The sequence below is a fragment of the Pteropus vampyrus genome, unplaced genomic scaffold (assembly GCF_000151845.1).
Source record: "Pteropus vampyrus isolate Shadow unplaced genomic scaffold, Pvam_2.0 Scaffold279, whole genome shotgun sequence".
NCBI classification, from domain to species: Eukaryota; Metazoa; Chordata; class Mammalia; order Chiroptera; family Pteropodidae; genus Pteropus; species Pteropus vampyrus.
Genome location: NW_011889060.1, coordinates 781788 through 792476, shown reverse-complemented (window position 1 = coordinate 792476; position 10689 = coordinate 781788). Strand labels below are relative to the sequence as shown.

At 44.7% G+C, this 10689-nt stretch overlaps 2 protein-coding genes across 4 annotated transcripts in view; both read right to left on the bottom strand.

Moving 5' to 3' along the window:
* Window positions 1–10689, bottom strand: part of ACTN2 (actinin alpha 2) — a 389901-nt gene that overhangs the window by 185654 nt on the left and 193558 nt on the right. The gene's annotated exons all lie outside the window — the stretch shown is intronic.
* EDARADD (EDAR associated death domain) overlaps window positions 4386–10689 on the bottom strand; it is a 54130-nt gene continuing 47826 nt past the window's right edge. For all 3 annotated transcript variants that reach the window (XM_023520832.1, XM_011375899.2, XM_023520833.1), the window contains one exon: window positions 4386–9210. In XM_023520832.1, coding sequence (XP_023376600.1) covers window positions 8828–9210 — 383 coding nt within the window. In that variant the 3' untranslated portion in view covers window positions 4386–8827. The remainder of the gene's footprint in view (window positions 9211–10689) is intronic.

The following is a 10689-nucleotide window of genomic DNA, read 5'->3' as shown; positions in this document are numbered from 1 at the left end:
ATGATCATTTCTGGTCGGATCAATCTCTTTTTCATCTATATTGTTCTCTTTCCTCACCCTAGAAGCCACATTTATACAGCACAGTGTAGATGCAAATTTAGAAATAAAAATATTAGCTCTTATAAGCAAAATGCGAACGTATGTATTGCCCAGATTTTTGAAAAACTAATAAAATAACACGATTTTACTCTTAAGAATTGAAACTGTGTATCCTCTTGCTACTTGGCAGGGCCGATTAAACAAAAATACCTGCCTCGTTTCGTCAGCGATGTGAACCGTGTTGTTTCAAGCTAGGAAAAACTTCTGGTGGTGATTTTGATTATTGCCGTGTTATTTTTGTTATTATAATTAAAACACGTTTTTGACCCTCCATTCATGAAATGGTGGTGCAAGTGCTGGGTCAATAATTGTGGAATACGAGTGACACACGATAAAACATGCTAAAGAACGTGAAATAATGGTTTTGATTTTTTTCACTGTGAATTTGGGAGCCAGAACTCTAGAGCCTTTAGCAACAATAATAAAAAAAACAACATTAAAGTCAAAATTTGCCCCAACTGTTATAGATTTATGAGCTCTGAGAATACATATCCTACTTTCCATGTATTCCATGAGAAAATCAGTCTTGAATTACTCAGGTTTTAAATTATAGTCCTCGGGAGTGCATTCTTTACAAAACCACAGCATCCATATTTCTTACACATTTATCTACTTTCCCCTTCCAAAAAAAAAAAACATCATGGTTGGTGTCATGGACCTCTTCTGACTATCCTCCCCACTCCACGTGGACATATTTTCTCTTTGAATCCTCTTGTTTTGAACTAATTTCTCCTGCACCCCAATACCAGCACCTCCCATGAACGGTTTGACCTCTTTTTTCAGCCTCTAGACCCACTGTGTTCAGATTCATCGGGCTTACCTCTTACGTTTTACAGGATCATGTCCCGAACCTAGTCTTTCCAGGTGTGAGAAACAAGCTTCTAGAACTGTGGTTTTGTCATAAAATAAAAGAATCTTGGCGGCGGGAGAGAATGAGATGCTGTTCTATTTTTTAAATAGTTTTCTTGAATAGCTTTGGCAGAATATGGTATGTTAACCGAAGAACGCCATATTGTTATTTGACATGAGAAAAATATATCTGAAACTATGTAAATTGAAAAAGTCAAAATCAAATACTTTAGAATAGAAAAAAAAGTTTAACTGTATTCTAATATACCAAGCATGTTAGGTACTATAGATACAGTAGGTAAAAAATAAGAGAGCTTTCCTGGAGTTTAAATCTGGTGGGAGTAAGACTAAGTAATTACGTATATGCATTTAAAAAAGCCACAAAAGAATGGTGTTAGGAACGGTTAATGCCACCAGGATCTTTGTTCCAGCAAAGTTGCTGAGATTCATGACACCATTCAAAGGCCGTCACAGTGCTTCGCCAGCCCTCAGTGGGCACAGCACTCTTCTGCCAGCCTGTATTTGCATTGTTCGTTACAAAGTGACAAGCGAAACCTCAAGGGAAGAATTTCTGTGACAGGTTGGAGCAAGCAAGAACTCCAGGTGGTTTTAACAAATAGAAAAATGTTATCGAGTCCAAACACTTTTTAAAAAACTTTTTATTTTGGAAATTAAAATATACACAAAAGTAAGGGGTGTGATGAATCCGGATCTGCTCATGTCCGGCTCCAGCCACAAACGACGTGGCCCGTATGTACTGTTTCATCTACACCCCACCCCCACCCTTCCACCACGGGCTCATTTTGAAGCAAATCTCAGACTTCATTCAATTTTCAAAAACTTCAAAACTGCTGGTTAGACCTAAAGGTTAAATAAGATGTAGGTTCAATTTTTTTGGTCAAATGCTTTCACAGGTGGTACGTCCTTCCAATTGCAAGTCATCAGGAGGCACCTGAAAGTCCAGTTTTTCTTTGTACGACAGCAAGACTGGTCAGTGGTTTCAGCTGTGGTTAGCCTGGTCCACCTATTACAAAGTTGCCATCACGTTTGATCGAATGTTTCTAGCAGCTAGTTACTGACGGTCATTGCCTAGATGCATTATTTCATTAGGAATTGATATATCTATTCCATCATTCCTCCTGTGTTCATGAATTGGAATTCCGTAAGGAAATACTGCTCCTTTCATCAACTATCCGGCGACTCCAGGGTGAAGGTTATGCCAGAAAGGCAGGGCGCTTGACAGGGTTTTCCCAATGAGTTGGTTTCCTAGCTCCCACAAAAGGTAGCCAATGAGTTGGTTTTAAAAAACATCATTATGAATTTGTGAATATCAGTATATTTGATGTAGGAGATTTTTGATGCTTAAAATTATCCTATTTTTAACCAGAAGGAACCCTTTTAATTGGCTTCCGTGTTCTTTTGACACTAATCTTACATAGTTTCTGGTAGGACAAGATGTCCCAAGCTATCATTTTCATTACCTGCCAAACCTGGACTTAGCACTTTCTCCAATTAAACTTTTAGTGGGAAGTGGTATACAGGGACTACAATTTCAACTAGTGACGCTGGTGGCAACTCGGTTAGTTTCTAGACTTCCTCAGCAGGTGGAGCCAAGGAAAAATTTTTTTAAATATCTGAATTTATACTTATTTCTTTGCATTCAATTTAGGGTTACAGTGTTTTCATTTAGCTTTTTAAATTTTACATTTATACTTCATTTTTCTTATGAAAATCTTGCTTTCTAACAACAGTAACAATTACTTATTTACTTTATCCTGTTATATATGTTTCAGGATTAAAAATAAATAAATATTACCATAACAGTATGATTACAAAAGAAAACCAAGTTTTATTTGCAGTTTTTTTCTGTCCTGAGGCTGGCTATATACCACAAGCTATATAATCAAATGTCTGTTTTAAAGCAATATGACAATACTCCAAAGCGATCTATAGATTCACTACAATCACTATCAAAATCTCAACAGCAAATTTTACAAAAATAGAAAAAAAAATTCTAAAATTCATACGGAATCTCATGGGACCCTGATTAACCAAAACAATCTTGAAAAAGAACAAAAGAGTTGGAAGTCTCACACTTCCTGATTTTAAAACATATTACAAGGTGAGTAAGCAAAATAGTGTGGTACCGGCACACACAGACAGACATCTAGACCAACAGAACAGAAAAGAGCTCTCAATGCGCCCTTATGTCAAATTGTCAACAAGCGTGACACCACCACTCAATGCGGGAAAGATGGTCTCTTCAGCAAATGATACTGGGGAAAAAAATGGATATCCACATGCAAAAGAATGAAGCTGGACTCTTACCTTACACCACATGTAAAAATTAACCCAAAATGGGCTACAGAGCTAAACATAAAACTATAGTATTTCCAAAAGAAAGCATAGAGGGAGAAGGAGAACTTCATACTGGATGTTGGCAATGATTTCTTAGCTACGACGACAAAAGCACAGATAACAAATTAAAAAATAGTCTAATAGGACTACGCCTAACCTAAAAATTCTGTACATAACGAACTCCATCAACAGAGTGAAAGGGGAACCTACAGAATGGGAGTAAACATTTGCAAATCATCTATCTGACAAGGGATTAATATCCAGAATATACAAAGAACCACTATAACTCAATAGCAAACATGTATGTGTCCTTGTGCACCAGATTCGCACTGAGCATTATTTATGGAATTGTAAAATGGTGTAGCCACTGTGGAAAACAGTGTGGAAGTTCTTCAAAAAATTAAAAATTGAATTACCAGTAGTCTGCTCCCACTTCTGGGTATACAACTAGAGGAAATGAAGGCAGAATCTTGAAGAGATTTCTACACCTGTGTTCACAGGAACATTTTTCACAATAGCCTAGAGATGAAAACACCCGAAGTGTCCACTGACAGATGAATGGATAAACAAAATGTGATATATACATATAGTGGAATATTATTCAGCCTTATAAAGGAAGGAACTTCTGTCACACACCACAATGTGGATGAATCTTGAGGACATTATGCTAAGTGAAATAAGCAGTTACAAAAGAACAAATACTGTCTGATGTCACTTACATGAGGCATCTCATGTACTCGAATTCATAGACAGCCCCGTGGGCTGGGGGAGGGGAAATAGGGAGCTGTGTGATGAGCACAGAGCCCCAGTTTTGAAAGATGAGAACGTTCTGGAGATTTGTTGCACGACAACATGAGTGTACTCATCAGTGAACTAGACACGGGAGCGACCCATGTGTGTGGTCATTCTCCCGAGTCCACAGGCTCCCGAGGGTAGGCGGTGCTGCTCCCCTCTCCGTCCCCCGTGTCCAGGGCACATTCTAGAAACTCACTAGGTTCCTGACTGATGATTGACCGACAGAACACACGAATCAATGGCTGTACTGGAATCTGCACAAAAGCAGCAATTAGAGACAGTGGTTGACTTCAGCCTTTAATTTGGTAGCACCCATGATTATAGACAAAAATAATCTTTATTTCTAGGAAAAATATAAAACCGTACAGAAGAACAAAATGAAGGCAGTTTAAAATATAACATTAAGATCTATAAACAGAGTATCACAAAAATTCAGTAGTTTAAAAGCATTGCCTTTATCACCTGAATGTCACCCATGAGGCTGCTGAGGAAAATGGTCACTAGCTGTCACATACAACAAGGAGCATGGCTGGCTTGGGAAGTCATAAGAAGCTACCCTCTTGCATTTCCAAGAGGGTTGGTAAACTCAGTCATTTCATTTCAAGCTACACAGTCGACCGCTTTGGTCTCTTCAGTTCCACTGTGGGGTTGATTCCCAGGAAGCATCGTCAGCTAAACAGGCCCCCCCGGGGCTGTGGGTCTTCTTCTAGGTGGTGAGTGCCGCCAGGTAGGGCACCCGCTCACCTGGAGCTCGGCACGTGGCTTAGCGTCATGGCCACGACGCTCTCTAGACACAAGGGACGCGAGATGCCTTCGTCCATTCGAGCCACGTGCGCAGGGTTCAGAAGGTGGGGCTCGAAGTCCCAAGTGGGAAATCAGCACGTGAGAGAACATGTCTCACCCATTCTTTGGGTGCATGTCGTTAGGCATGTTGCAGTCACAAAGGTAGAAAAAAGTTTTAACGTTATTAGGCCCCAAGTGTCATTAAATAGGAAAGATAATCCCACGGGTTGCTTGTGTGCGTGTAAGTGGACAAAGGGAGATGTCAGCCTGCAGCCGGAAGAGGAGGCCTGAGGCGCCAGAGGAAATCGGATTCGAGGAATGAGTGAATGGCTCTGAAACGAGCACCACGAAGAGCAGAAACACAGACCCGAGGGAGAGGAAAATTATAGAACAGGGAGGGCAAAAGTGGAAAAATGTCATAAGGAAAATAGTCTTGGCTCAAAACTAAAGGAAACGTATTTATTTATCTAAAAAAAAAAAAAAGGGAAAGAAAATCTGCTAGACCTTAGCTATTAATATTGTATTCAAAAGAACATGTTCTGATGTATTACAGAGGGAGGGGAAAGGCTGGACCAGGTATCCACAATGGCCAACCCTCACACTGCATGGAGGAAGTTGAGAATAATTCCTAGAGAGAGTACGGGACTGCTCTCCGAGTGGACTGTCACATTTATCTGAATGACCAGTGAGGTAATGACAGGCACTTTCAGGGACCCAGAACCCTCAGCTCAGTGACGTCCCTCATCCTGCTTCCATTTGTCCATTTGCAAAATAACTGTGCTCTTCTCTCTTGGCGCTAGGGCTACTTGTAAGGGTTCTAACATACAGCCAGTAGCTCAAGAAGGTTGGTTTGGGGCGGGTTTGGATGGCAGCCAAACCAGAAAGTGTGTGTGTGTGTGCAGGCTTTATTCTCCAGCAGAGGGCAGTACCCCATAAAATTACTATCAAGGAAAAACCGGCACCTTGGTCCATTACCACGAATTTCCTATAGTATCGATTACTATTTAGTGTCACAAAAATGGGTTATCTTGAATACTGATGGTCGATCCTGGCAAAGAGTTTAACTCTAACAATTTGAAATCTCACAGCTTAAAGTGACGTGCCTTATTTGAGTCCCCTCCTCTAATCTGAGTCCTGTGTGTGTGTGTGTGTGTCTTGGTGTGTGGAGTCTAATAAGGCTTTGCTCTCAATCCCCTGCGTATAGTAATTTTCAACCAAAATTTGCGTATAGTAATTTGCAACCAAGTAAGATGGATATGACACAGAGCCACATCGCGTACCATTGCAGATGGGAGTTTTCTTTAAAAGAGTATATCTCAGAATTTAGCTAAAGAGATTTCATTCTAATAGCAAAAGGACCTCACCGTAAGCAGTTTAGTTTATAATGTGGTCATTTTAACGTGGATTCCTACAGACGGAATGAATATGAACAAATCTCTTAAATACTAATGAACTTAAATTTGAATGATTATTTGATCAATTAGTCATAATTTCCTTCCTTTCCACTCTTGTCTTTGCACGGTATCAGCATGTTTATCCTATTATAGTATTTATTTGCTATAAATTGACTTTAAAAAATATTTGGGTCATTACATAATTGAGTTATAGTTCTATTTCAGTTGCGAATTACTCTTTGGTATTTCTGCCTGTAACATGGATAAAAGCCATCTGACAATTAGTCGAAGCACCGAATGAACTTTAAGAAATCTTTTGGTTAAATTTCTCTCTGCTAATATTGCACTCCTACAACTTTTCATAAAGTAAATGTCAATCAATGCAGATGTCGGCATATGCAAATAATGGTCAAGGTATGTGCCCACTCTCCTGATCTGCCTCTCTTCGGGGAAGGCCGGGTCCCAGCGGTGGGAGGAAGGAGCAGGCTGAGCAGAGCGAGCTGAACGGGGCTCCCCTCCCGCCCTCCTCTCCCACTGCCTCTTCTGGCCACAGGCCCTGCAGACCGGTGCTGAGTTGAGGTCACAGGTCTGCTTGGGTGGAGATGGGGGAGGGACTGTGAAGGGAAGAAGTGGAGGGAGTTCCCCAGCAGCAGGGGGAGGGAAGGGACCTTCCGGTGGCACCTGGCCAGGCAGCGGTCAGCAGGACATCTGTCAGGCTGCGACCCACTCCTCCTATCCCAAGGGGGTGTCAGACACAAGGGCATCTGCTGCTCTGCGTCTAGTACACGCAACACCGGACAATCGCGACCCTTCACACCCCATTTCCCTAAAATGTCAATAAGGAATGCCAAAACCTCATCTGTTTCCCACCGTGAAATATGAGCTAACATGTGAGAACATGTCACATGTCCCTTCATGACAACATGGCACGTAAAGACAAAATCTAGAAGATTAGAGCCCCTTACAAGTCTGGACACTGCCTGGAACGTGACTGGCGGTAAGTATTTAACCACCACCACATTAAACATCAATTTGCAAAAGAATCAATTTTTTTTTAAATCTCTACATTTCACTACTGGCTGTCACTTTAATTACAGCCTGACATTTACCTGATAGATCTGACACGGGAAGATGAGCTGGGTGCCACAAACCCTGAATCGGAAGCGATGAGTCTCCAGAGATTTCTGTTTAGAGTTTACGTTATAGGGAGGTTGGCCGTATGTTATAGGAACCCAGTAAACACCGCTATAACCAGTAGAGGAAAAAAACATTGGTGGTTTAGAAAATAACTTTCCTTTGAGTTAATACTAACCTTTCTTGTTCTCTAATCAATGCTAATTTATCATTTTTGCTTATTTTAGTCAGAGACTTATACAGAATTCCCCCCGAATTAAACAAAGTGCCTTAATTTTCTAAACCCACAGCCAAAACCAGATAACACTTATGAAATTATCAAGCACACCAAGGCTTTGCCTTCGATCTCCCTTCCCACCCCCCGATAAAACCTAGACACCCTGGTCTCTCCATGACAAACCCTTCCCTCCCCCACCAGCAAATGAGAACATTCGATTCTCTCCGGTCTCCATTTTTCATTTGCTTTAAAATCCAGATTTTAACGTGCCTCTTGCCTCCCATCACCATCAAAGGTGCCCGACTCCCTGGCCAAGCTGCCACATGGCAGAGTTGACTCTGTTATAAGCTGGGATCACGAGGGCCACAGGTGTGTGATTTTACCTGTGGGCCAGGTGACTTGCATTTATTTCTTAACAGAGCTTCATCGCAGGGTGAAACACCCAGCCTGATATAAAAGATGTAAAAGTAAATTTGAAGTTAGTTTTTAAGACGTCATGGGTGACCAAAGAGCATCCTGTGTCCTCACTTTGTCCAACAGCAGTCCCACGGTCTGCTCATTCCTGACTCTGTCCTCCCAATAACCACCAAAGTTTGCATTTCTTTCAAAAATACTTGAGCGAATGACATTTTTGATAGGGCATGGATTATAAAAGCATTTGGATAAAAAAGGGAGCACGTGTGTTCTGAAGGGTGTCACCACCAAATACCAACATCCTGCCAAGTCACCTAAATCCTCTGTGACAAAGAAAGTGCCAGACGCACCCGACAGGCCAGCTTCTCCGTGCTGTTGGTCACCTGAGCGGTGTGAGCGCCGCTGATCGCGGAAGAGTCTACGGGCGACGCGTGCTCGGGGCCACCAGTCTGCGTCCCCCCGAACCCGCGGTGGCATTCAGGGAGAGGATCGCCTTACTTTCCTCATGTCACGACTCCGCTCCGATGGCCCCGGTCCCTCTCCGAGCCTCCACCTCCAGATTCAAATCTTAGATTAAAACGTGTGCAAAACCAAATGAAAATCCGCCACCAAAACATAACCCACTCCTCCCCCGAACCACCCGCCCGCTGTGGTGGGGGCAGAACCAAAGTCCACTTTTCGCTGTCTTCATCCTAAACCTTAAAGAAGAGCAGATGGACGCCACTGCCTGGCCTGGGCGGGTTGGACGCCCGGGGGGGCCTGTTGGGGGGGGGGCCGTGGGGCGCTAGGAGTTCCTGGGGCGGTCGCCGCGGCCCCTCTTGGGCCACTCCTCGTCCACCCACCGGCGCAGGACCTTCTCCACGTCGGCCCGGCGGTACAGCCGGCACAGCTCCATCAGCTGGCCCACCGTCCGCTGGCCGTTGCGCAGCAGGAACTCGAGGGTGGGGCTCTGCGGCCTCTGCTCCAGGAAGCACAGCTCGTCGTAGGGCATGCCCCACTTGCTGGCAAAGTTCCTCCAGTTTTTCACCGTCGGGTGACACGGATCCAGCTTTATCCTGATCACGTCGAGTAAGTCCTGGTCGTTGAGCAAGTCGCTGATGGTGGGGGCCCGGAGCGAGCAGGAGGGGCAGCCACAGTCGGCCCGGCAGGACTGGTCCTTGCCTGCACCTGGGGAGCAAAGAGCAGAGCCCACGCGTCAGCGACTCTTCCCTTCGCCTGCCACCTGAACAGTCGACAGTGGCACGGGGCACCTCACAGAGGGGCTTCGGGTGCTCGCTCCCACACCGCCAGCAGCGGGAGGGGCTGACGAAGCCGGCTCCCCTCCTCCGAGGCTCCCCGTGTCCATCCCGCAATGTGAGCTGCGGCCCCGGTGCGGCTCGGGGGGCAGAGCTCTCTGCCCGCACGTGGCCAGTCCAGGGCGCGGACCGCCGCCCCGAGCAGACCAGCCCACTCGCCCGCACCTCAACCCTTAACCCCCCGCCAAGTCCCACGCCAGCCGACAGCTCCCTGATGCCAAACACAGCACGTGAGGGCGCAAAGGACCACACAACTCTTTTAAGGGTCTTTAAACACACACACACTCTGGAATCTGGAATGTCCACGCGCACGTATTTGAAAAGGAGTGATAACTGATAACGCCAGAAAACTTACTTTTCAAACGTATGGCCACCTTATCATTCCTTTACCTCTGTCTGTGTTTTTTCACCCACGGGGCTGCCTCTGCAGTGGGGCCGGCACCCCGAGGTGTGTGCCGGGGGGTGGGGGGTGGACCAGCAGGGGGCGTCTAGGCTGAGCCCCACTGAGCAGAGCCCGGCCGAGCCCAGAGGGCAGGGAGCACTTTCCCTCCATCGGGGTCCCTGGCCTTAGCAAGAGGGTGGAGCTGGCAGGTGAGAGGTGTCCTGAGCAGCTCACCTGCCCCAGTGCGGCTGACCCCTCTGACCTGGTGGTTAACGGCCAAAGGCTATGCAGGCCCCTGGCCTGGGAAATTCTGGAAGGTTACAGTGACCCTTATCACACTAAGCCCTGGATGTCCCAATTTGGGAAAACAAAGAATTTGGGAAAAGTGATCGTTTCTGATCGTTTAGGTTGAAAACCAGCCACTTGGGGGCAAGGACGCATTAAAAGGTAACAAAAGCCATGAAAATCACACTCATTGCCTTTGATTGACTAATATAACTCTCGGGAGTCCAGCCTGAGGAGGAAACCTAAAACACGTATATACCTGAACAGTTTTATTAGTCTTATCCATTTATCTATTTTTAAGCAACTTAATGTCAAAGGCGACTAGTGAAATTGCTGTTCTACTCGATGGACTATTATTTAAGTAATTACGAAGGCGAGGCAGCACCTAGAAAATGCTGTAACGTTAAGTGAAAAATGCCAGAAATAAGGAACGCATGTACTCGATGATTAGAACGATGCGAAAACTGCGTGAATATTCCCATGGGAGGAAATGTACAAAAAATTAAAGCTTCTGTGCTGATACGGTGGGGTGATGTTTCTGTTTCCCGAACTTTCTCTATATTTCTGTTATGTTCTGTGATCACCCAGGCGATGTGCTGCATTAACAAACACACTGTTCATTTTAGCACAGGGATGACTTCTCCCTGCCAAGCCTGTGAGCCTGCGCTGCCTGCCTCTCCGTGA